Source organism: Musa acuminata, chromosome BXJ1-3 (assembly GCF_036884655.1).
Source record: "Musa acuminata AAA Group cultivar baxijiao chromosome BXJ1-3, Cavendish_Baxijiao_AAA, whole genome shotgun sequence".
In the NCBI taxonomy this organism is placed as follows: Eukaryota; Viridiplantae; Streptophyta; class Magnoliopsida; order Zingiberales; family Musaceae; genus Musa; species Musa acuminata.
The window spans coordinates 7,786,007-7,811,715 of NC_088329.1; the positions used below are offsets into that span (position 1 = coordinate 7,786,007).

General features: G+C 37.5%; 3 protein-coding genes and 1 long non-coding RNA gene across 6 annotated transcripts; 1 reads left to right on the plus strand and 3 right to left on the minus strand.

Moving 5' to 3' along the window:
- Nucleotides 1-637: 637 nt before the first annotated feature.
- On the minus strand, nt 638-14,363 carry LOC135620039 (kinesin-like protein KIN-14F). Its single transcript, XM_065122636.1, has 17 exons — nt 14,117-14,363; nt 12,513-12,676; nt 12,100-12,243; nt 11,601-11,960; nt 9,977-10,045; nt 9,686-9,853; nt 7,472-7,553; nt 7,290-7,385; nt 7,039-7,218; nt 6,466-6,572; nt 5,672-5,852; nt 5,332-5,494; nt 4,057-4,310; nt 3,373-3,536; nt 3,112-3,288; nt 1,009-1,625; nt 638-902 (listed from the first exon to the last, which is right to left on the minus strand). Exons 1-17 carry the CDS (start codon nt 14,226-14,228, stop codon nt 749-751), a joined length of 3,192 nt encoding a protein of 1,063 aa, XP_064978708.1. The 5' UTR covers nt 14,229-14,363; the 3' UTR covers nt 638-748.
- A 1,396-nt stretch (nt 14,364-15,759) lies between these two features.
- On the minus strand, nt 15,760-16,475 carry LOC135636906 (heavy metal-associated isoprenylated plant protein 47-like). Its single transcript, XM_065149066.1, has 3 exons — nt 16,401-16,475; nt 16,222-16,297; nt 15,760-16,128 (listed from the first exon to the last, which is right to left on the minus strand). Exons 1-3 carry the CDS (start codon nt 16,404-16,406, stop codon nt 15,836-15,838), a joined length of 375 nt encoding a protein of 124 aa, XP_065005138.1. The 5' UTR covers nt 16,407-16,475; the 3' UTR covers nt 15,760-15,835.
- A 1,526-nt stretch (nt 16,476-18,001) lies between these two features.
- LOC135620044 (uncharacterized) lies at nt 18,002-22,812 on the minus strand. Its single transcript, XM_065122642.1, has 6 exons — nt 22,529-22,812; nt 22,262-22,327; nt 21,573-21,647; nt 18,881-19,010; nt 18,643-18,759; nt 18,002-18,334 (listed from the first exon to the last, which is right to left on the minus strand). The coding sequence occupies exons 1-6, from the start codon at nt 22,702-22,704 to the stop codon at nt 18,191-18,193; spliced, it is 708 nt and encodes a 235-aa protein (XP_064978714.1). The 5' UTR covers nt 22,705-22,812; the 3' UTR covers nt 18,002-18,190.
- A 318-nt stretch (nt 22,813-23,130) lies between these two features.
- On the plus strand, nt 23,131-25,132 carry LOC135620050 (uncharacterized). Of its 3 annotated transcripts, none has more exons than XR_010489613.1 (6): nt 23,131-23,510; nt 23,863-23,921; nt 24,026-24,137; nt 24,207-24,358; nt 24,581-24,862; nt 24,997-25,132. It is a non-coding gene; the product is annotated as an uncharacterized LOC135620050 (long non-coding RNA). The 3 variants fall into 3 exon arrangements; XR_010489614.1 differs by having other exon boundaries at nt 23,131-23,697; nt 24,964-25,100; XR_010489610.1 differs by having other exon boundaries at nt 24,964-25,100.
- Nucleotides 25,133-25,709: the final 577 nt, after the last annotated feature.

Sequence of the window (25,709 nt, forward strand, 5' to 3'; positions counted from 1 at the left end):
GCAATCCTCCTTTGGCTAATAGCTACCAACAATGATTGAAGAAGAAGGTGTTGAGATGGATTGAGACATTGGACTCTTGCTAATGAATGTGTCTTCAAGACTAGATGTTTGTTTCCTTCTGTTTCTCTGTTTTGGAGGAAAATGCTTCCTTCTAATCTTTTTCAGAAGCCCTTTTCTCTCAGTTGCATTTAAACCCTTTTTTCCTTGTTTACAGAGAGAGAAGTGAAGTTTTTATAATGTAAGATTTCTGGAAGATTCAAAGCCCTGGATGAAGAATCCTAATTCAATTATGAATATGGGAGGAAAACCCTTGTCAGATTGTGGTTGGTTTTATATGTTAGTGCTTTATGGAATCTACAGTACCATTACCAAATACTAACTATGGTAGAAATTATTCATTCTAAAACAAAAGCTTTGTTGCAATTACTATCATCATTTAATTTTAATCTCGTTAGAGATAAACATTACCACCAAAGCAGTACATACATATGCAGCTACTACAGCAGCATATATGACAAAGCTATTGCCAAGCATGTTGTTGCATTCCCTACATTAATTTGTGGCATGGCTAATTCTCCTAGCATGTAAACCATGAGTTCACAAATCTCTAGTTTATGCAAATTTGGCTGAAGCAGTAAATGCAATCCTATTTCTTTTATTACTTGAAATAATGTACATACACTAATGATGAAGCATATAAATAAACATATTCGTATCGAAAAATAACAGGGAAAGAGGTGAAATTTCATTACAAAATGAATTTTGCATGAGGCAAAGCTTTACTACTTCTCATGTCAGAAGCCATGGCATTAGTGCGTTCCTTTATGTTCTGAGCTGCAGAATTCGGAGGCCTGTTCAGGTGCTTCCCATTTGACAATGGCTCCTCTGCCTGAACTGGGGCCCTGAATAAATGAGCATTCCCTTTCAGCAAGTCAAATTTAAGGGGGAATAAAGAACACAGCCTAATGATGACTATATGACAGAACAAAGATCCAGTTACGAAGATACCTAGGTTTGACATGTGCTGATGTCCTTGCATTATGCTGAAACTTCTTCAGCTTCTGGCTACGATCGTTTACACACTCGAAAAGGGTGTACTCATTTTCAGATTCACTCCTGTTCTTTGTCGGTTCATTCACTCTGCTATTGGTATCAGATGTCTGAAATCCAACCAACTCTTCATTTTTTGCCTTAGGCTTATTCTCGGCATTAATCTTTTGGTTTTCACCATGTCTCACATAAACTGTTGGTTTGAACTTCCTGTCTCCTTGCTCAGGGTTGAGTCTTCTTAAATTGCCAATCTCTTGTGGATCCCAGCATCTGCTTAAACTCTCACTTGTAAGCACTGATGATAAAGTCGCATTGGATCTGTCGACAGAAGCTCTCTCCGAAAACTGCAATTTCAATGGTGTCCTCTCATCAAGGGTTTCAATCCTAGTCTTTCTCCTCATGACAGCAGCACGGTCTGTAGATAATGATCTTCTTATGGGCGGTGATGGGGATCTCAGATTTCTGGAATTGCAGCTCTCTCCACCAGTGAAAGGTGATCTTGAATCAATTTCTTTATCTGAAAACATAGAAGATCGAACGGGGTTTCTGCGCTTTACAGATGAGCAGCTTCTGGACTGCACAATGTAAAACCATATTAGCACATATACCTACTTCCTTCTCAATATCAGATCCTTGTTTTTTTTCTAGAATATATTTTTTTTACCAGGATTAAATATTCAAGTGACTGACTGATACATAATAATAAGCAGCTTATAAATTTAGATTTGGAACCCACATGGTCCCCAGGTTTTCTTCCTTTTGAACTTCTGGGATAGTATCCTATTCGCTGTAGGCCATCTTGTTGTGGCTGCTTCATCTTAGCATTTAAGGTAGCTTATTGGAAGGCAACTAACAGAATCTTTAAACCCTGTACTTGACTTTATCGTAGATACTTCGTATCCTGAGAGGAACTTGGAGTTTCTTCTTGGTTGTACCAGACAGTTTAAGTTGCTTACATCAGCAAACATGCCTTTTAGGCTCTAAAGGATTCTAATATACAAAAGATCAGCATGAAATCTAAGGACTAGCTTCAAGTTGCATAACAACCAGAAAACAATTAGTGTTGTAATTTTCTGATTCACATGTATCTGATATAACATTCAGTCAGTGGTACCAAGATCCAAGTAAACGTTTTCTTCTCTAGTTTAACTCCAAGATTGAAAAATGCTTTTTGATAAAGAGAACTAGTAGTACAGTAAACCATTTTTTAGAGCATCTTTGATACCCATGTGTAAGCAAATATGGTAATAGAACTCTGATCAAATATCATTCATTTTATTAAGTCTAGACCCATATGTTCATATAATGCTAGCAACGAAGTAGCAAGAATGTTGACAAAACTAATCAAGCCCATACAGCACTGACATCTCAAGGATGACATGATGTGAACTTCACACCTGAACATTCAAACTTATGATATTTTCTTTTAATCTAGATATCATGCTTTAAAATGAAAAAAAATAAAGCATGATGAAGTATGAGAAATGCATTTCAGTTCTACAAACAATGACTGGTAAGCATACAAAAAATCATCATTATATATGTTTTTTTGTTTTTCTAATGTCAATACCAATATTCATGGTTGAAATTTTCTCTTCTATGCAATTGACCACTAAACGCTACTTAAAAATGCCAGGTGAAGTTTTTCTATTACACCGTAGTTATCATCAAGATCCTTCTGTTAGCAATAACTTTTTTAGCAACTTATACGACTTACAACAAGCTTAAGCATGAATTCTTGCATTTTTGGCTCTAAAAGTTCTTTAAATGAATTTTTTAGTCAAAATAACTTGAGCAAGACAAGCCTATACATTACATAAAGGCCCTTGTCAGCATGCATGAGATCTGCTTTTGCTTTCGTGCAGGCTAATAATCAAAAAGCATCTCGCAAATATCTCTTAAACTTGGAAATTTTCTGGTGATTCGAAATAATGTTGTTTTATAAATTGTATTGATTTTTAATGCATAGAAAAACAGGACAACCAATTCCTAAATTAGGTAGCACTGCCCATTTAAGAGCATTATTCTTAAACAATATTGTCAAAGGATTTTGTCATTTACCTCATGTTTTCTTGATTTGCCCATTGTCTGTTGGCTAAGTTCAGGTTTCTTCATGATCAGCTCAGATGGTGATCTAATTCCTGTCTTTTGCTCCTCAAAGGCAATCTGACGAGTTAAAATTTTCAATTGCTTTACTTCAGACTCCTTACTTTCAAGCGCTGTCCTCATTCTAGAGATCTAGACAATATAAAACACTGATCAACATTTCCATTACTAAAAAGATGGTTGTTAACTTCAAAGTGGCCAAAAAAAGGGCAAAACCTCTTCTTTGAGTTCTATAACTTGACCAGCTTCCTTGTTAACCTGAGCTGCTCCAAGCTCTATCGAAGCAACACGCTCAGCAAACTTGAGTGTGCTAATTGTTTCTCCAAATGCATTAGCCTCGGGGTTTAAATGAACAAACATCAAGGTCTTGGCTTGCCCACCTGCATGGAAATTCAACAAAAATGAATCAATTTCTGAGTAATTCTAACAACATTCTTATGCTTTCCTTATCTTAAAATTATCTTTCTTTTTTAAATGCAGTTTTCTACCACCTGCCATTTGCAGGAACCTTGCTAACTTGAAGTTCAATTTCTTACTCAACTTGTAAAAATGATGTTCCTTCCTAAGTTTGTTTAGTATAAGGATATGAAGTTTTGTATTAATTCACAATATAGAATCCTTAGTGCAACTATACCATGCTTACTAAAGAAAGGACAATAAAACATCACAACTTGATACATCTCTGGAAAGAGAATATTTGACTAGCTCACTAGACTTAAAATCACAGAAACTTTGTAAACTAGTTGACTATTGATAGACCTTGTCAGTTAACTAGTTATATCCATGTGTTTAAGAAAAAAATTCTGGTTATCTATAACCATTTTTTATAGAACTCAAAATAGAAAAATGAAGTAAAAGATGCAAAAGAAAATAATATGGGATTCTACAAGTTTTAAGTACCTAAGGAATCCTGCAGTACTTGTGTAAGTTTGCTATTTCTGTATGGAATGTGGGAACTTTTCTGTGCAAGTGCTGAGATAACATCTCCAAGTGCTGACAGTGATCTGTTTATGTGTTGAGCTTCCTTTAATCTATCTCCAGTAGCTTCAGACTTATCAACCCTTTCACTTCCAGCAAGATCAACCAGGTGAAGACAACCTCTTAGCTTTGAACCAGAAGCTAATTCTTTCCCTTGGACATGAATAGTCAAAACACTAGAGAAAAATAGAAAATCCAGTACAACGAATGAGCATCCACGACAGAAGAGAGCAAACTTAAAATTAATAGAAGATGCATTCTACGAATTAACAAAGAAGTAAAATATTACAAGTCACATGTGACCAAGTTATCAGTTTCATTTTCAGCACTAACTACATTCCAGCACAATACATTACAGGTGACTTGTGATTGTACCTGCCAATGCCGTAGCAGCAATCCTGAAGCTGGTGTTGTGTCAACTATCAAGAGCCATTACATGCCAGCAATTGGGTGAAACCAGAAGCTGGTGTTGTGTGAACTATCAAGAGCTATTACACACCAACAATTGGCCAAAACATACATTACTTTGATAGGGTTAATTACAAGTGTTATTTAGTCTGCTCTAGTAAGAAGATGATACGGTACCTTATCAACTTGCCTTGGGTTTCTATTACATGGTTCATATTAAATTTTTCAATCAATGCTAATTGGTTTAGATCAAATTTTAATAGATAAAAATTTTGCACCTAAGAGGTTATCATTGATCTATAATTAGTTAGTCTAAGGGTAAAACAAACTTGTTAATCAATCCTGCCTTATGGATATAATCAGTACATCCACTGACTTTTACAAAGTTGACAAAGACGGTGATCAGAAACTTATGCATGCAGCTTGGACTTTGGACTTAATTAGATGTCAGCACATGCAACATATTTTTTATTCTTATTGCAGTTCCAACTTGGCTGAAAATCATGATTTTAGTAGCTATTCCTAAAAAAGACCTCATGCAAATGCATAATAATGGCATATGTGATCTGTTTAATATAATCTAAGAGCATCAGTAAGAGCAGGGTTTTGGTCCTGGTAGTTCCATATGATTAAAATCAATTCTAGAATAAAGACCAGTGTAATGTTTCTATAGTGTATCAGTTATGATGATTCTTTGACTGCACCACATAATCAAAATAATGATCCTTTCATAAAATACTCCTTTAGTTCCCCAAAGGACTTGAGAAAAGCAATTTAATTCTGAGTTACCTGTGAGAACGGCTGCTGCGTTCATTTAATACAGTAGCTCCCACCACACGATTTCCCTGACCAACTTTCATCAATTCAAGTACATCTTTAGTACATTTAACTGCAACCAAACTTGCATCTGGAATGTTGAGGCCATTTAATTGAGAATAGTTCCGTATATCTAATGTGTTAGAAGTTATGGGCCATCAAGCATCAACTTCAAATAGATAACAAAATGCTGACTGCTTCTCGTAACATGTTTTCATATAAATGACAAAAGAGCGTAGAACTGTCCAATGAGAAAGAAAGATAATATATTACTGCTAATTGTGATCCCGATAACACAATAGGATGAAAGGATATCTTCTATTAGAACCATCCACCACTAAGAGATCTCTCACTTGTTCATTGTATATTTCAATCATCTGAATGCTCACTTCATATGAGATGATACCTTGTCTTGATTGTGATATCTCAAATAAGTCATTTAGTGCTCGATAGTTCACACCCCATGTTTCTTCTGCTGTTATGTCTGGACCACTCTGAGAAGTAAAAGATGGCGACAATGAAAGTGTAGTTTTCAAGATTATGCACGCTTAAAGTAGTACACATGTCAGCATTACCCAAAATTTTCAGGCTTAAAAAAGATAAATTTTGCTGCAAAGATTTTAAAAACAGATGTTGTAGTTATATCAGCAAAGTTTTTTTTTTTCGGAAAAGACCTTCTAGATTTTCTGTATACCTAGAGAATAGGATCATAGAGTACATGGTGATTTGAGAACTTCTTTAACTATCAATATCAAGCATTCCAATCTCAACACCTCAATAAATTCAAAGAGGGAGAAGAAAAAGTATATTCACATTCCTCAGTGTTTCTCGCAAACTAACATCCAGTAAAATCTACTTATAGGCATGAATAGAATTGTATTAATGTAAAATTCATAGCTGTTGACAACTTGTTTTGGTTCACACAGCATAACCTCAAAACAAACCAAACAGAATGCACAAACAGCTTTTATCTAGAAATGAACTAATCAAACCTTCAAAGGCATAGGAGCACAAAACATGTATATGTTTGTTTATATGCATGCTACTTAATAGTGTTTACTAAAATATAAATTTGCTGTGCATATAAAAATAGCAATTTAATTTTACCATTGTGTATGTCTTCCCAGATCCTGTTTGTCCATAGGCAAAAATACAAACATTGTAACCATCCAAAACGGATCTTATCAATGGCTGAGTGTCAGAAAAGATTTCGGCTGTCATAGAAATTCAGTCACATTAAGTCAAACAGTTAGGTATATGCTAATAAAAAGAAAACATATTATAAACAGTAACCATGAAGAGATAATAAATTAAGTTGAACATTAGCAAACAAAACAATATGAATTTTACTTTGTTTTTAGCTGTCAAGTTCATGCTGAGAATGACTAAAAACTAAGAACAATTCAATTAAGAGTGTAACAAGTTAAAAGTGTCATTGTCATTGATATTTGTGCAAGCACTATGTATGAATCTTAAAAGCTTCTCTTGTAATCAAGCAAAGAATGAGAATTTTTCTTTCCTTTTCTTCTTTTCATGTTTGGAATGATGAGACATATGACAGAAAGTTCTTCTAGGCCTAAGCATAACAAATAAAGTCCAAAAATTTAGTGGACATGATTAGTGAACTGAATCCTGATCCTATTCCACAAAACAAGAAGTTTCATTTGGAAGTCAGCATACACTGGGTGGTGTTTTCTCCAAAGACTTTGTTGAAAGCAAATATCTTCCTTGCATCTTTCCCCTGCTTATTGTGATCCACAATTACAATATTTCCATTTTCTCCAATATGCTCAACGGTTGATCTTCTGTCAGATTGCTTTGGTAGGAATGGCTTCACTCGGCAGTATACCCTAATATTACCTGTGAAGCCATAAAGATTGTAATCTTTATGATAAAAGAGACACTAGTATCTTAGAGCATCAAATTATTACCTTTAAGATCTTGCACTTGATTATAAAGTAGACGATTTTCTTCAAGCAACTTCAAATATGAAGAACTGTTTAGTTTGAGGCCTTGTACTTGGCATTCTGAGGTGATAACACAGAGCCCAGAAAATAAGCTAATTGAATAATCTCATCTTAATTAATAAAGAAAAATATCAAGACTTATTTACCAAGCTTTTCGAAGTCCTCGTTCCATTTCTTCTGGCTGCATTCAACTTCATTTTTAATTTCATGAAAAGACATTTTCAATGTCTAAAAATTCAAAGTTGAAGGTTAGTTACTACTTGTCCACCAATCAGAGTGCTAGGTTACATATAAAATTACATTATGAAAGAAAGATATCAGGATTACATAGTAAATAATCTGCAAGTTCAGCACAAATTCAAAAAATGTAAAACTACTCATAAATTATGGATTAGCCTAGTGAATCATCAAAGCAAGTTTTTCTTTGCCGCCCTATATCGGGCTGTATGTACCGGTCCGATAGGGAACCAGCACGTGGACCACAAAGTACCAAGCAGTCCATAACAGGGGAGCCTATATCAGGTGATACAGGGTCTGTACTGGGTGGAACGATCGGATTTCGACCATCACCGATGAAAGGCTAGGATTTGTTGAATTCAAACAGTCCATTTGACCATTTGAACTAGATCTAAGGGGGCTTCTAAACCCTTTCTACCCCCTCATTAGTCTCCTTTCACTCTCTCAAACTCTTCTAGTCTCTCAATCTCTTTTCGTACTCACATCTTTCTCTCATTCTCACATTTGCATTCTCTTAAACTCCATAAAGTTGTGATTTGTTAATTGGATCAAGTTTGTGAGGCTAATTTAGGAAGATTAACATCTAAGTTTGAGGAAGAACACTTTGATTATGTAGTGCAAAGATTTTTGTTTATGTATGAGCAGTATTTTACGCATGTCACTAAACATTCAGATCATGGAGCTCGATGAAGTACTAGTTGAGTTTATATATGGAAGAGAAAGGGGAAGGCAGTGAATGATTTTGAATAGATACAATAGATCCCACACAACGTAGACACAAAGCAGAGCTCATCATATTCCTAGTCATTGTATTATGGAGAATCTTACGGCCAACAACAGTACGATGATAGTTGGTCATTGTTCTTCGAGTAGCAGTACAGCGATCAATCTTATAATACGAAGTAGCGGATCAGTGATGAAAGTAGAAGTCCAACATTCTCCAACCTCTGCACCAATACATGCCATATTGTACTTTAACTCGAGATCCGCCTAGACATGTGGTTCATAATAATCAGACTACGACCATTACCACATTGATGAACCAATGACATATGATGTATCAGTATACTATATCGTGGGATCAATTTTAGGATTGGGTCTGTCAAACATATCATTTTGATCTATAGATATATAAGATCAAGGACCCCAATCCACTGTTCGTGGAGTCCTCTCATTCTTTATGGTGGTAGAAATGGATATATCCATCAATTGATCCATTTAATATTTCATTCATTTGAATCTTAATGTCTACCTCGAAATCTAACAATTCAAATAATTTCTTTATAGATTATTCAATTTCAACTGAAGGACAATCCAAAACGTGTCACAAAGATCCTCCTCAAAGCTCAAAAAAGATATATACCATTATTCTTTCCTAATTTAGAATATTTTTTACTGAAATTATACTAAATTTACATTTATTTCCAACTTAAAAATCCTAATATAAGTTTTTTTTTCTATTTTTAGGTAATTTTAGGCATGCCTTGCTATGCCGACACTCGGCACACCAGTACGAGGTAGCACGTATCATGCCGCGCTAACCGACCAACACGTCAATTCGGACTAATAAGACAAACCTTGCATTAAAGTATCTTGATTCATAAAGAATCTGACAATGTTTCTTTAATTAGAAAGCTTATTTATATTGTTATATTCTCCCTGATAAAATAACAAAAACTTTGTGGAATAGTAGTTAATGCTTCTGAGTGCTCTTTTCCCCTTTATATTGTTGTCATGTGTTGGAACACAATCCTAAATTAGATTATGTGAAATGCACATTCAATAACTAATATCAATATTTTGTACCTTAAGGCATGAACATATGTAAATTTTGAAGCAAGATGAAGTATAAATAAATTGTTAAACAAAATTGTTTATCAAAGTTATTGTATCTGCTAGTGTGGCTATTTTTTTCTTTTTTTACAGTTTATTTCCGCTTCAATTTATTTTTCTATTCTCATTGGGAAAATATAGATATTATTTCATTTATTTATAAAGCATTTGCACATCTTCAAGACATTCTTTGAAGATATTACAAAACTACAAGAAAAATTTACAGGACTTGCACACAAGCATATATGGTTTACATATCAGTCAAACCGATAAAAGATATGCAATCTTACCTCTAGTTGTTTTTGTTGATTTTCTAGTTTGACCTCTCTATTTTCCATTAATGAAAAAGATGAATCACAAGTATTTCTTATAAGAAATTTTGAAACAGCTTCCATCAAATGTGCCTTTGTCACAGTTTTATTCTGACCCTTCATTGCCTCCTTCAAAAGCAAGCTGAGCTGTTGAAGATATTCACAAAGATCAAGATCTAGCATATAGAAATCTGGTGCAGGGTAAACTAGTATCCAGTGTCAACGATCTTGAAAATATGTAAAGCAAATCTGTCATCATTCTGATTTTACCTGATCTTTTTGAGATGCAAGAGACATATGGAATTCTTTAACGGCCTGATCGAGCACCAAATCAATAAACTACAAAATTTTAAATGAAGAAGTGAATCAGAGTGTTTAAAGTGCTTAAAGACATGAAGAAAATTGCTAACATAAACATTTTTTTGTGGTCATAGAATTGAGGGATAAAACAGGTGATTAGCAAGAAAAGAGAGTTTCAGATAGAACAATCTCTATTGCAATACAGACAAATAATCCTATGCAAATATTTATCAAGCACTAATCATGGCACCATCACTCAGCCAACTAATTATGCCTCTATTACATCAATGATGCTGTTATCTAAGAATGTCAATAAAATAGCTTTTATAGAATTCCATGTGTATGCTGCAACATTGAATTGATAGAGTACATTGAGGAGTAAGGAAATATTTTAGAACCCATGAGGGTAGTGGGGAAACTGGTTCTGGACAGTGTTTTCTACAGTCTTTCCATCTACAAAAATATGTTTCCTACTCATTTATGGCTTACTTGTGTCTCCTATCTGTCTTGTAATAGGATGCAACAATGGCAAATAAAAGGTCCTGCATGGGCACCATCATCCATCACTGCCTCCAATCATCAAGCAGCTATGTGAGATGGGTAATCCATATGAAAAAGTGTTGCAATTGTGTCTATAATCAGGTCCACATATTAATGCACTTTCAGTCTAGAGAAAAAATGTAAAAAATATATATATATATAAATAAGTAAACTAAATGAAATTTAAATGATAACACAATGCACTTCCAGCATGTAGGCCACATATGCCATTATAGTTATATTGCACAAGGTTGTAAATAGATAACACAATTCAAAATTTTTACAGTCATAGGACATGAGAACCCATTTAAAATGTTCTAAGTTTATTCAACTCTCCCATAATTTAGATTCATTGGGGCGAAAGAGAATATCTACCAAAGTGTCTTTGCTTCTTGACCAATTTAATGGTTGGCATGCTAGTCCTAATTTGTTAGGTTTTGTACGCATGCCCCAATCATAATACTTGTAAATTTTAATTCCTTTTCTAGACTGAGAATGGTTTCAAGCAATTATCATGAAACATAACATTCGTTTCTCATGTATAGCATAGTAAAAGATCAATTGCCAGAGAACTATATTATCTTATCAAAAATTGATGAAGAACATAGAACATTGTCTTATGCACACACTGAAAGAACTAATTATAGCCACAAACAAGCAAATATTGGCATAGTTATCAATAAATGTAATCAAAGCCATCAATCATCTCAATTTTTATGTTCTATGTGAGATATGCACAATATCTTCCTGCAATATAATCAAATATGTAGCTATAAAAGTTGCAAATTCCTGCTATGGAAAGCACCAGATAGATGAGAAGCATACAGATTTAAGAATCTGATAAAACAAACATGACCGAGTCTAATTTATAGTGTCAATCATCATGCCATCTTGAGTTGCTCTAGAAATTGTGTTAAATATTAGTCTAGTAGTCTGAAAACACAATCAAGCATATTCAACAAATTTGCATTTCTGTTACTATAGAAAAGAATTTTATCTGGAGATAAGAAATCTAACAGTCATGTCACATAGAAACATGCACTACCTCACCTACCATTTCTACCATGGGAAAGTCTTCAGCATCACCACACTCTGCAAGGAAAGCTTTTAAAAGTTGGATGCCAAATTGGTCAAAGAGGATATTAAGGGCATTAGAAGTTTTGGACTCTTCTAGGGTGGCTTCAGCAACCAGATGTAGAAATTCAGAAAATTGTTGGTTGTTCTGCAAGCTATAATCATCTGCTGGCTCATCTGAACTTCCACCACCAAGAAAAGAGGATTGCAACCTCTGGCTTAAAGTTGTGATCTTGACAATCCCACCATACCTCCAGACACCAACTCCACCAGCTAGTTTCCACTCATGATATCCTTTGAGACAAAGGATACAATCCACAACCTTGTTTGATGAGCCACCCTGTCCATGAATGCCAATTAGATACAAATGCATTTTTCTGTTCAAATATGTACATCTTGATTCTTCAATATTAAAAAACAGAGCTTCAAATGAAGTGGCTAGATTATTAATTGATAACATAGTTATCGAGTAAATGTACCTTTTCTAAATCTGATGCTTCAAATGTCAGCAGCTTCATGTCCCCAACAGCAACAAGAAAGTTCAGCATGTTCTCAAAATATTGAATCGCAGATTGAGCTGCTGCATCAGTCGACTGAATAGTAATAACAGGATTCTCTACAACCTTTTACCAAACCAAACAAGCATCCCTTTAGGAGTCAGGCATTTCAAATATCATTTAACGAATATCAAACAAACAGAACCATAGAATATAGTTTACTAGATAAAAAATCTATACCTTTTTCCCCATTATTCACAAACTTGACGTCATTATGCACATCTAAATTAGTACTTAAGCAATCCACAACCAGATCGTGGATGGAACCGGAATTGAGAACGAGAGCATCGCAGCCGAAAGTAAGCGGTTTGTGAAGAGAAAATATTTGGGCGAACCTTTGGGACAGCGCCGGGATTGACTCGGTTGAGGACGTTGCAGAGGATCAGGCCATTGCGCAGAGCGAGGCAGAATTCCTCCTCCGTGGGTTTTTCCGGCAGGGTTTCCGACGCTCCCTGGTCCATTTGCCGCATCCATTTCGCTGCTTGATATCTTCTTGAAGCTAATTTTCATTAAAAAGGAAATAAGCATTAGAAATCAATTCCAAGTAATACAAGCACAAAGAGGACGGAGTATAAGAGAAAGGACGAAGAAGAACAAGGCTTCTCTCTTGGCGTCGCTTTGAGAGAGGACAATGTTTCCCATGTCTTCCCGACTCGGGAAGCGGCCCTGTTCCCGACAATGTATGTCTGTCCTACATATCTGACATCAATGGCTACTAAATTTACATCACAAAGATTTAGTGTTGGTCCAAAGTCAAACGCTTTATTACGTCATCCTTGACATTAAGATCTTAAGTAAAAATTGAAGATGCCTTACGAGATCACTCTACGATGATCATATTCCGTCTTCGGCATTTATTCATAAAAAAAATTATCACATTCTTAATTATTAAAATATATATATATATATATAATTTATCAGGTAGGATTCGAAAATCTAACGATTTAAGCTAAGGCACACTTCACAGGTGTAAATTCAGTAATCGAATTAAATAAAAATTTGAGAAAATCCAAAAGAGAAAGAAATGAAGTTTAACTATAGCCACTACAGTCAACATTTTAACTAGACTTTTGTTGACAATACATGCGGTCTCTAATCAGAATTGTATGCTTATGACTGTATAGTCTAAATCTGTGTTGAAAAAATAATAATGATATTTATTTTCCTTTATGATAAGCAAGTAGGTTTCTTGGTTCAGTAATAACATGTGAACCAAATAAAGTCTGGGGGGGCCATTTGGCACTACCTCTGTTTCTTTTGCATGAAAACAATAAATGAAGAATCGATAAAAGTATTTACTACCATTTTTATTTTTTTCGAAGCATTTGTATCAACTCCTGATGGTCTCAACCACACCTGAGCTTTGGATCTTAGGAACATTAATTCTGTACTTTTTACAGTTGTGTTGAGCCAGAAAAGTACTTGCATTCATGCAAAAAAATAAATTAAGGTCCATTTGAAGGATAATATTTTACTTTTTCAAGCAATAGAAGACAGATCTACACACACACACACACACACACACACAAAGTGAAAACACAACCATTCTTCAGGTGATTTTTACGAAGCAACAGCAGAGCAGTAACTAAACACCACTCTCTTGATCGTAGAATAAAACAAACCGACGAAATCCTTGCTTTTCGTGATAAGTATATTTTAATCGCATATATATCCTTCTAGCGGAAATTAATTTACCACCAAAGATGCTAAAGTTGCCACTAGCAGCTCTTTAGGTCTTGATCCAGTAAGCATCATTGCTTCTGATCTTAATAGATCCATTTTCCATGTAGTTTCTACTATCTGAGATCTGATTTGCTTCCACACTCGTTCCCAGCGCAGCAAAGCATCAACAGAGCAATGTGACCAGAGATGTCTCAGGTTGTGCGATCACAGCTTTATATATGTGCAAGATGTGGAAAGAGAGGCTAGTAATGCATACCAGCTTCTTCTGCCTTCCTAATAGCCAGCTCGTCGGTGATGCTCTGATCAGCTCTGAGCTCCTTCAGCCCCCGTCCTCCTCGCAGTCCTATAATCTTTCCTAACAGCGCCATTGCAGTCCTCCTCCTCCTCCTCCTCTCCTTCTCCTGCTGCGAGGTGGCAATGGAGATCTGAAGCTCGCTGTTTGCAAGCGCGAACGCAGAGAAGAAAGGGATGGGAGAAGACGAAGGAGGAGAGCAGAGTTCTCGTGTTATGTGTGGGGGAGACACATTTGAAAACTCAACGGTGGGTTTCTTTAATCGGCTTCGCAGTGTTGGAGAATCTGGCAGTTGTTGAACTCGATTCGCATCTGCTCTCGCTGCTAGATCAGCGAACAGCGGTTCGGACTTACGGAAGGCCGAGAAATTTCGACGTGTGTCCCACGCGGGCATCAGTTTTTGAAAACCATGCAACCTGAATGTGCCACGTGTGCGGGTGACTTCGATGTCACGTGATCCGAGATCAGCAGTGCACGTATTCTTTTCTGAAGTGTAATAAATGCCGTTTGCAACACGTTAACCTGCGATTCACTACGGTTAGAGGGGGGCCCAGCGGCCCCCAACTGCTATCTCCAATCACTAAGCAGGTTGGTGACACGGTAAAGCACCAATGGGTACGTAGAAGGTTTGGTGGGACCGCCGTGAGAATAAGCGGGTCCACGGGATCGAGAACGACACCGCGGGCTCGTGGGTTTGAAAAGATCGACCGTTGGCATCCTGTGCACGTTAGGATTTTAACTAACTTAAACTAATTCTACTTGAGAATGTTAACTACAGACATCTCTAAGATGATAAAAAGAGACACCTCTAAGATGATAAAAAGACAAGGGTGTTCTCATCCTTTAAGAATTATTAGATAGGGTCTGAGTGTGAATTTATCTAAATTTAATTTAAAACCTCCTTAAATCATGTAAATATAGAAATAATAATTTTTTAACCAAAAATATGAGAATATTAGTGGAATAATAGAATCGGGAGTCATTTTTGGTCATCACATCTATCAGTCGATTCCCAATTAAAATTAAAATGGATGATAAATCCCTCAGATGTGAGAGGGTAAGACATGCATATATGTATGGAGGTAGATTTGTCCCAACCCCTCGAGCAAGGGTTGTGGATTGGGGAGAGTGTTTTCAAGTATGCTCGTGATTGAGGCTTGATCACTTCCTTTCAGCTTTAAAAGGAAAATTAAAGTTTATCACCTCATGTATATGTTAATGATATGCTGTTAAGAGGCTTTGACTAGTCAAAAAATTAATCTAATTAAAAAACATTTCCTCAATCCATTAGTAGAGCCATAGGAGAACCATTTGCTTCAAATTTAATATGAATGATGGGACATACATATTAAAATACCTTTATACTTATACAGTCCATGAGAAAATCTCATATTCCCTTTAGAAGAGTATGTTTAAGAGTGTTGACAGCAAACTTAATACTCGACAATGCTACCTTCTTTCTCAAGGTTATTCTTTGAGACAATCGATGGCAATTGTCACAAGTAAGGTTTACAAGCTTCAAGAAGAAAGCAACAAGGACAACCATGTGAGACTCATTAGATTATGTAGTGATGACCACCAAAAGGAAAGCAGTCAAAAAGTATACGTGTAATTTAAATAGCCTGTCCAACATTATTCCACCCTTAGCACACAATAACACACGAATAAACCAGCAAGACAAAACTACATGATGGGACAAGAATATGGACTGGGAGTACTGCAGCCGTGTTCATAGAACACCACCGGCGGACATGGAGGGTAACTGGAATAACATGGCCACCCAACCTCCACTCCCTTCACCACCGGTGGTGGCTTTTCTGGCTGAGTAGTCGCTTTCACTTCCTCTACTTTGACTATATACGCATGCCCTACTTTCTTCCTCAGGGTGCACGTCAAGTCAGCGGGATCGACGCCATCTCCGACTAGCACCAACTGATCCTTGTCCTCCCCTTCCACTGCGACTGAGTCAACCCCTTCTGTCATAGGATCACAAAAAACTTGGATTCAGCCATCCGTAATCGAGTAGTCGTACTATATGCTCGTCTGATTAGTTTCAGCAACATATATACCTGCTGAAGCAACAAGCCGCATTGCTTTGGAGCGGCATTTGTTGCAGTTTATCTGCACTTTGATCACTATCTTTTGCTGCAATGACGAGGCTATTGATTTGAGCACGGAAAATATTTTATCTCATTTGCGAAAAGAATCAAGCAAAACCAAACAACATACTATTGGATGTGGGGCATACCTTCATGCTTCTGTCTCTTGATGACGGAGAAGAGACTGATGTGTATGTGTTTGATCCAAATGAGAAGAATTCGATGACTATGGCGAAGAAGAGAAGACAGCTACTTATATACACGATGTCGTCACTGTTGTTCGTCGATATAAAAAGACCAAGAAGGCACTATTACAACCAAGTCAATGCATATTATTTAAGTCAAGACAATTCAAAAGTCGTCGATCAGCTTCCAGACCTCGTTGACTCTAAGCAGGAACATGCAGAGCATGAGCTTCAACACATACAGCTACCACAATAACCGCGTGAAGAAGTCTGAATTCTCCACTTGAGAACTCAGTCAGTTGAGTGCATAAAAGAAAGACCAAGTGTTGACTAAAATTAATGGTTGCAATCCCTTCCAAGATGGTTCGTAGCGTGGAATTAATTACAAGTAGACCCGAAAAGTCAAAGCACGTACTGGAGGTTGACGTAGTGATTGACCGTGTGCACTCTTCATCTTGGCCCACACTTGGGACTCGTTGGTTCCGATCTGATTCGTTTGACCCGGTGGGTAAACCAGTTCGGAGAAGGTTGACTTTGACCCGTTTTGGGTGGATCGGCTTGCGGTGCGAAATCTTGTACTGTGGTATATGGGCCTTTTGGGCTACAGGCCCAAGTGCCGGAGTTTCTGAAAATAGACAAATAGGCACCTTCTATTAGTGGCATATATCGTCACCGTCTGCACACTCGACGTCCTTTACTACTATCTTCAGTTTCTTCCATCGGCCACTCACCACCAACGCCGCCCTGCCATCGGAGACGGTGGCGGACCTTCATTCTCTGGACTGTTACCGACTTCTCCGACTACCTCCCCAACCTCACCGACTCCATCGATTGGCGCCCCTTCTACTACCCCGTCCGACGTCAGCCTCAGTCACATTATCCTCGAACCTCACATCCTCGCCTTCCGCACCCGGTGGCTCTGCCAGACGATCTACTTCTAGGTTCCGGTGGCTAAGTTCACCTGCGACGGGCTCTGCCCCGGAATGAATACAGTGATCGGCGAGTTGGTACTGGGCCAGTGGAAGCTATATGGAGTGCCGTCGGACGGAGAACCGCCAGCACAAGTGGGCGTCAACTACGGCTCTCGTCACGTCCAATGGCGGCTTTGACATCAAGAAGACAGTTACACGGCGGAGATTCAACCATTCAGTGTTGGTGATCGTATTTGCGCAGATAGTTATCTTCCGATGCGACAACTTGTTCTTGATTGGTGTACAGTTCCTCTGGATTAACTTGTTGTTCATTCTTTGCATTGATAAAAAGGTAACACAAGAAGCATAAGAAGCCTGACAAATATTGGGTACTTAGAAGAGTCTCTAGTGAATGTAATTATTATCGACCAAGTAAAATTGATTGTTAAATCAGATCAAAATCTTTCTCAGTTCCCAAGCTTACAAAAATAAAAGGAAATAACCATGTGTCTCCAAATAGAGTTTTTATTCCTAAAACATAATTAGTGTACAACTGCAACACTGACAAGAAGACAACCATCACATCCATGTGGTAGAGTTTATCCGAGGCCAAAAATGGCAGTTTATCCACAAGAGGAAGCAGACGCTTGAACCTCAAACAAAACAAGTTGAGTAATTTTGAAGGATCCTTTTCAGATAAATTATTTCACCAACTCTCAGTCCAAGAACATACATCTATTGTAGATGCCAGAAAAAATACAGGCTATCTGAAAGCTTAAACAAAGGACTCCAAGCCAACTGATCAAAAACATGCTTATCTAATGTCGAGTATCCAAGGCAATCTTAGCTGATAATCATCTTGTTAAAAAAGGAAGCTTGCTCTGGAAAGTACTCCATCAACTCATCCTTGGTCACCCAGACAAAATCTTTGCAATCTCCAATCTGAAGTTTGCTAGTACCAATTACTTGCGATTTGAAAAAGAACCGCTGAAAAAAGACAATTGTCAGAAAAGCAGAAAAGAGAAAACAGTTCTGAAATGTCTTGTGAACTGGATTGAGATGTACAGGGAAACATAAATTTCTAAGTCAATTATAGACAAGATTGATGAAAAAAATTATCAATCGTAAGAATTAATAAATTAAGGCTGCAAGTATAAGAAATCAAAATAAGCAAATCTTCATTTTGAGAAAGAATAATTAAAGGGAAGTTATGCTATTAACCTTAAACAAGGATAAGAAAAACATCTTCATGATAGTCAACACATGAAAAAATAGCTGCAAATATAAACACCTACCTTAAAAAGTGCAAAGTCTTCTTTTGGTTCCACAACCATTTGTGCCATTGGAGCGTTGCCCACAAAATATGTATTATTGAGCCCTCCAATTACAGATTTCAGTGCTGATTCTGCACACTGCAGGTTAACAATTTCAATAAGCTATCATGAAATAGAACTCTGAGAATAACACAGTTCTAAAAGAAAACGCAAATAAAAAGTCACATTTTGTATCGATTTAAGTGAGAAAAGGTAGTACCAGACGCAAAGTTTCTTCATTTTCATAAACCTTTTCTGGAAAATGCCAAACAGGTTCCGTATCAGGAGTTCCATATGTGCTGCCATACAGGAGAAGATAAAGTCTTCTATCAAGTGCCCTTTGCAGTGACCTAAAAGAATCAAACAGAAACCCACTATGTTATTTAGTTTGTGATGGCAAAGTGAAAAATGTATTAATGAGCTGTAATAAAGTTGGGTTTGTCAAGTAGAAAAAACCTCTCAAATATCAAAACAGAATGCTGTAAAGAACTCACAAGTTATGTTTCAACCATGAATTCAAGCAGAACATCTATATAAGAAAATATTTATGTGTCTTCATATTTACTTGCAACAACAAAGTGTGGCTCGCACCAGCCATCACGAAGCACAGTGACTGTTACAAATTCTACCAGCATGGAAGCCTACCCCATGCCAAGTGTGTAACAGGGAACCCACTTCATAATTTTCGGCTTGTGCTGACTGGCATGGAGCCCTACCATCCTGACTTGTTAATCACGGAAAACGAAATCCTTGCTATCATGGCAACAATATGCAGTTAATGCACACAACGCAAAACCAGCTTGAGATACATCAGCTATCATGGTAAAATCTGCATCAGAAACTGACGTGCTAGCAAAATCCAGCAAGGAACAGATGAAAATGTTTGTGTGAAATATGGAATGGCACAAAGTTAGCCAGTGAATATTATGTTAAAATTGCCAAGCTAGGCATGTTCAATATAATGAATAATAACTACAGAACAGACCTTAAAATGATAGTTCATTGAGAAAGCTGTTAAAGGTATGACCGAACATTAGCATCAGAATGCAATTTTGCACAAACAAAACGGGTGGAATTAGTTTGGGAACTTTTATTACCACAATACTAACTGCAGAAGAAAACAGCATGCTAGCAAAATCTTCACACAAAAGACACAAAAACTTATGTAAAATATAGCACAGCATGAACACCTGCTAGGAAAAACTAACAGCATGAACACCGGCCAGGAAAAACTATGTTAAAATTGAAAAACCATGCATTTTCAAGAAAGTGAACTTTAACTATAGAACTAACTTTATAAGATTAGATAATAAAAGAAAATATTAGAAAAAAGTTAGCATGGTCAATTTGGCACCAAACCTTGCAGTTCCAAGAACCAGCATCCAGGCCATAATTTTAAGTGACAAATTGTAGTACATGTCAAAGAGAGGAACTTACTCAGCTATTTTCTTTTCCAGTGCTAGATTTGCAACGACAAAAGTATTGGGTTCAAAGGTAGCAACTTATCGAAGATACAATACTCATCAGAATGGTTCCTTATCATTTCATAAGCATATCTCATAAGGCATCTTCTTATAACTTTTAACAGAATGTTAATTGTAAAACAGGAGCACAGTCAATTTAAGTAGGTGCCTTTAGAGTATCTCTCCGGATGCCTTTTCAATTGAAAGGTAATTTCTGTAACACAGCTCGAGTAATGGTCAGTATTCTTACAAAAAGTTGAGGAGTTAACAACAAAGTATCCTGAAAATCGGAATGATTAAAGTGAAGTTGGCGAGTTCGGGAGTTTTTGAGATAAATCAAAAAATAATGTCTTCATCAAAAGGTGAATGTAGTTGACAGCAATTTTTTTGGAACTTGATGCTTTGTTGTTGTGTTCCAGTTTATGCTATCTTCCATTTAAGCACACAAAAAATATTTTGACAGTCAAAGAGAAAGCAAGTTTAATATTAGAGGATAATGTATCATGGTATATATAAAAGGGAAGGAGACTATTAGCACAACTTTTTTTGACATTGAACAATGTCAAATTTTGTCTGACAGTCTTCTAACATGGATTTGCAATGGAATATCCCAAAAAGATATCAAAAATAGAAAATGTTGAAATGGAAGGAGACTATTAGCATAACTTCTATGACACTGAACAATGTGAAATTTTGTTTGACAGTCTTCTAACATGAATTTGCAATGGAATATCCCAAAAAGATATCAGAGAATAAGAAAATGTTGAAATGGGGCAATCAAGTGTATTAAGCTTGAATAAGAACTGAGATAGTATATTCAGTCTACATGACTGGTCATGACAGAGAAATCTATGATCACTTAATAAAAATCAAATCAACAAGACTATTAAGCTCTTGATGTATCGCAAAGAGTTCCAATACGATAAAGGGGTGTACCAATGCACAAGGTTTCAGCCAATGCAGGGTCCGGGAAGGGCCAATGTCCACAATTTTACCTCTAAATATAAAGAGAGGTTGTTTTTGCAATTTGAACCTAGTCTCTCAGGTTGCAAGGGAACAACCTTACCATTTTACTAAGCTCCACCCACAAAGAGTACCAGTATGATCTTCAAAAAAAATATATTGCAGTTTCTCATGGTTTATCAACATAGTTGAGTGCAACTCATGTTGGTTCCATTTGTATATTAGACTGGTCATAGGCCACAGAGGTAGAAACAAAGTATGCAAAAGCAAACGCAACGTAAATAAGATCCAGCTATATGGGGCTAAATGTTTGACGTCATTGCTTCACATTCACCATCATTAACAAGAACGTCAGGCAGTTTCGCAGTTCTCATGCAGTAGTACTTCCATATATTTTGATCATAAGATGCCAACAAAAACTGGAATTTTTTTGAATAAAAATATAACGTCAAGCAAATGCAGCGTGAAAATCAAACCCAGATTTACCTTTTATCATTAGTCTTGTCAGCTTCTGTGATCCTTGGAGCAGGTACATAATCAGTTTGATAGTCACCTTTCCCCCTATTAAAACAATAAGCATCAATGTGGACAGATTTCAAAGTATATGTTTTAAATTAAATAGGAAAATTACACTAGCAAACATAATGTTTTACAGTGCCAGTGAGTTTACAGGTCTTAGCATTATACCAAATATTCAAAAAGAACATAGAACTGTGTTTCTTAACAATCAATTGAAAATAAAATCCAGTATTCATCACAAAAACATAAATATAAACTAACATTGCCTCCTATCACAGTAACACCATGAGGAACATCTAGTTACTAATATTTACCTGTGCTAATCACATTCAACTTTCCTTTGCAGAGTATAATAAACAGTTCTTTCTGTAATTATCCACCTGGACCTAATGCTAGAGTTTGTAAAGCATTGATATGTATCCATTTGTCTTCTGAGGCTTCATTGTACAATTTAGATAATTAACATGTCACATAATCGTTTCATAAGCTAAGCTGAAAAACATAACTATCAGCTTGTTTGTTAGCCCATAAACATTTCATAAATTTTAATTTAGAAAGCCACTTTGAGAAAAACCAAATCATTATAACTTCTTAATCATAAAATCAGATCCACAAAGTACAGACGACAGACAAACAAAAAAAGAAATGAACCTTACCTTGCATCCGCCTTTCCCAAGACCTCATCAGGGTACTTCCGACGATACTGCTGTCTCCATCGAAACCTGCAAAATATGTTCCACAATCATCCAATAAACTCCGTCTATTCCCATTCACAATAGGCTAAAGAGGGAGAAAAGACAAGTACAAGAATACATGAGCAACTAAAACAGTAGCCCCAATCTCATTCTCGTTAAAAATAAAATCTTTCGAACAGAAACGGAACGAATCGGACCCGACGAGGGCGATGGAGGATTAGAGCTTACGAGAATTCTCGGAAGGCGTAGACGATGGGCTCGATCTTGGGGATCACAACTGGGAGCCGCTCGAAGAGCACGGCGGCGACAATCTTGTCCGAGCTGCTGCTACTGATGCCACTGACGGCAGTCGATGAGGCGAACCGCCGGGATCGGAGGAGGAGCGGAGCCACAGATCGCCGCATCTCTCCGCCGCCTTAACGATGTGGGGTTTGCGGAATCCTCATTAAAACCCTGAGGGATGAGCAACGCACCGGTGCTGAGCCCAAACCAACGATTCCGATTCGGACTCGCACCAAGGAAGTAATGAGGGAGGCCCTTTCCCTGCCTCATCTGCGGGGTCCTACGGTGAGATGATCTCTCGCGTATAGAGAACCACGTCGGATGAGAAAGATAATGGGAGCGTTCATTGGTACCCTTAGGAGGGCCGCCTTCTCTTTATCTTGTGTAGGAAGGATCCTCTCCATGATGCTCATATTTAAAGCTCCTCTAATCTAATCTCAGCCTTCCATTTCTCCCTTTCCATATCTCAACCATCCATGTGTCAAATGACGTGTGATTGAACAACTATAGATAGGCCATCGACGGGGCTCGCACTAGTGGGATGGCTGAGATGTGAGGGTAGGAGAGATGGAAGGTGCGAGGATGAGAGACTTGGAGAGAGAACTCGGCCTGTGTGGTTTGGAGAGGATCGCAGCCCGCCCTTGTTGGAAACTGCGGATAAACCTCGTAATTTTTTCATCACACTCCGTCTCGAAGCAATCCTGAAACCGAATCACCCTCAAGCGATCGATCTTTCTTCCTCTCGATCTATCTTCGATCGCATTGATCTCTTGTATCATTGCCTCGGTCGATCAGGGTTTTCGGATCTGGGCTTCGTTGCGTGGAAAGATGGCGGAGATACGATTGCCTTTTCAAGTACATCATCATCGGCGATACAGATCGTTTTCTGCTCGGTACGCGAGAGTCGTCTCCTGAGTCAGTTCTTTCGGTGAGTTGTACTACCGGAAACAATGATTCCCTCTTTCTTGATTCTGGATTTCTTCAAGGATACATCTCTGCTAGTGTCTTGTTGGTAGGATACGTAGGACAAGATTAATCAATTTGATCTGGGATTATGGTCTTAGAATTTGTGCATCAATCTGTAATGCGCATTTCCTGCTTCAATGCCTACTGCTGTAAGTTAGTTCTTTTGGGATTTTCGGATTTCAATATTCGTTTGTAGTATTGTTCGACGATGATGCACTCCTTTTTGCTGCATTCCTCTTTGATTATTCAGTTCATGATATCATTCTGAAAATTAATTATGTGGGTTTCTTTGATGTGACCTAACAAATTTGCAGAAAATTTAGTTGCTTGACGCGAAGATACTATTTCATTGGATGAACCAGCCAGCAAAATGGTATGGACTCTAATTATGATCATTGCTTTTACCAATAAAGCAGTGTAAATTCGATTGTTCTTTTGCTTGCTATATGTGAATTGATGATATGCCCCTTCATCCAGAATGACAAGCATTTGACGCAAAGCTTTATAGACTGGACAAGGATCTTTCACATCAATCACCATATCTTATATAAGGTGATTCTGGTGCATTGCTTGTCCATGACATCACCAGGTAGTCATTACATATTAGATACAATGAATTCAAGATTCTAGGACTGTTCGTTCATGAGTTCATCATCAGGAGGGAGACATTCAATCATCTCGAAAGCCGGCTGGAAGATGCTCAATCATGTTCACAGAAGCTGCAGCACTGAGGAGGGATAACAATTTGCCAAAGAGCCTGGCTTGATCTTTATGGAAGCCTCGGTAGGAATTGCACCCGATGTAGAGGAGGTGAGCTTGTCTGGTTGTTCTGTGCTCATTGTAAAGCTCCCAATACATAAAGTAAAAGATGTCCTACTGCTGGCAATATTCCTCATTTGTTATTAGTTTCCTCGTCATCAATATTCTGTGTCAGCAAATGTTACATACATCACCTATATACGGTGCACCAGTTAAAATTCTATGCCTGAAACAATTACATGATTTGATTGATGACACTTTGGAAATTGGCAGGTATCTGACAGTTGTTGACCGGCACTGGAACCATTGACTTCACTTGTTTGGCTCATCCTCTCCACCTTCTCTTCTCTATTAGCATGGGCTAAGATTCCTGCATAACTGCATAACCAATGGTTTGATCAATCATCAACCACATACTTCCTGACAACAGTGTGGATTGGGTGGCTGTACTCGAGTTGAGTTGTTCGATGGACGCTGCTGAATAAAGAAAAGGATGTGGAAGAGCCTACCTTTGTGAAATATCATTATTATTATACACAAGCTATCATCCATCAGGTAACGGCTATCTTTATGAATCTATCTTTTTTATACGATTAAAGAACCAAATTATCAAAGCTAGATATCACAGATCCAAATAAAAAAATTAAAACACGCAGAGATCTAAGAAATAAGAAGAATCCGTTCTTCAGAAAGCAGGAGGGGCGCCGCCAGGGAAGAAGAGCTGCCTACCGGGGAAGCCGCCTCCCTGTGGCGTGTCGTCGTGCAAGGCGTTGCTGATCTTGTGGAAACCGTGGAAGAAGACGTCGAAGCCGAAGACGAGCCCGACGAGGAGGATCACCACCAGCAGCATGAAGCACAGGCAGCAGCACCGGCTCGGGCACCACATAATGATCGATCTCTTCTCTCCTTTGCCAATCTTTATCAAACAGGCAACAGAAAGCCAACACGAAAGAGAAATGTTCTCTCTTTCGCAGGATGAGGAGGGGTTTTGGACCTTGGAGAAGTGTGTGTGTATATATATATATATATATATATATATATATATATATATATATATATATATATATATATATATATATATATATATATATATATATATATATATATAAAGGACAGATGAAGGGGCTCTAAGTTTGATACGGTGACGGTGACGGCTGTAGTCGCAAAAACAGGCCGGTACCGACGCATTGGATTCAAAACGTACCTGGATCGGTGGGACCCAACTCTGGAACCACCGGTTACTCCAATCATAGACCAGGTCTTCGACGGAGTCCCGAAGTCTCAAGTGACCGACGAGGTAATTACGTGACTTGGATAATGAACGCGTGGGTCCCGGTGCCTCTTCTGAAACATGGGTCCCAGTGATGTCTTCGATCAAGGCCCTGGTAGCGCGGCGGGTAAC

What these genes read in the sequence shown, in the direction of transcription:
- LOC135620039 (XM_065122636.1), bottom strand. Translation starts at nt 14,228, where the DNA reads ATGGCGCTGTTAGGAAAGATTATAGGACTGCGAGGAGGACGGGGGCTG. An exon ending in TTATAGAACTCAAAGAAGAG is followed by an intron (nt 3,289 to 3,372) that starts GTTTTGCCCTTT and finishes TATATTGTCTAG; the next exon opens with ATCTCTAGAATGAGGACAGC. An exon ending in TCAGCACATGTCAAACCTAG is followed by an intron (nt 903 to 1,008) that starts GTATCTTCGTAA and finishes TCATTTATTCAG; the next exon opens with GGCCCCAGTTCAGGCAGAGG.
- LOC135636906 (XM_065149066.1), bottom strand. An exon ending in GCGGCTTGTTGCTTCAGCAG is followed by an intron (nt 16,129 to 16,221) that starts GTATATATGTTG and finishes ATCCTATGACAG; the next exon opens with AAGGGGTTGACTCAGTCGCA.
- LOC135620044 (XM_065122642.1), bottom strand. Translation starts at nt 22,704, where the DNA reads ATGCGGCGATCTGTGGCTCCGCTCCTCCTCCGATCCCGGCGGTTCGCC. An exon ending in GACAAGACTAATGATAAAAG is followed by an intron (nt 19,011 to 21,572) that starts GTAAATCTGGGT and finishes TGATTCTTTTAG; the next exon opens with GTCACTGCAAAGGGCACTTG. An exon ending in ATGAAGAAACTTTGCGTCTG is followed by an intron (nt 18,760 to 18,880) that starts GTACTACCTTTT and finishes GTTAACCTGCAG; the next exon opens with TGTGCAGAATCAGCACTGAA.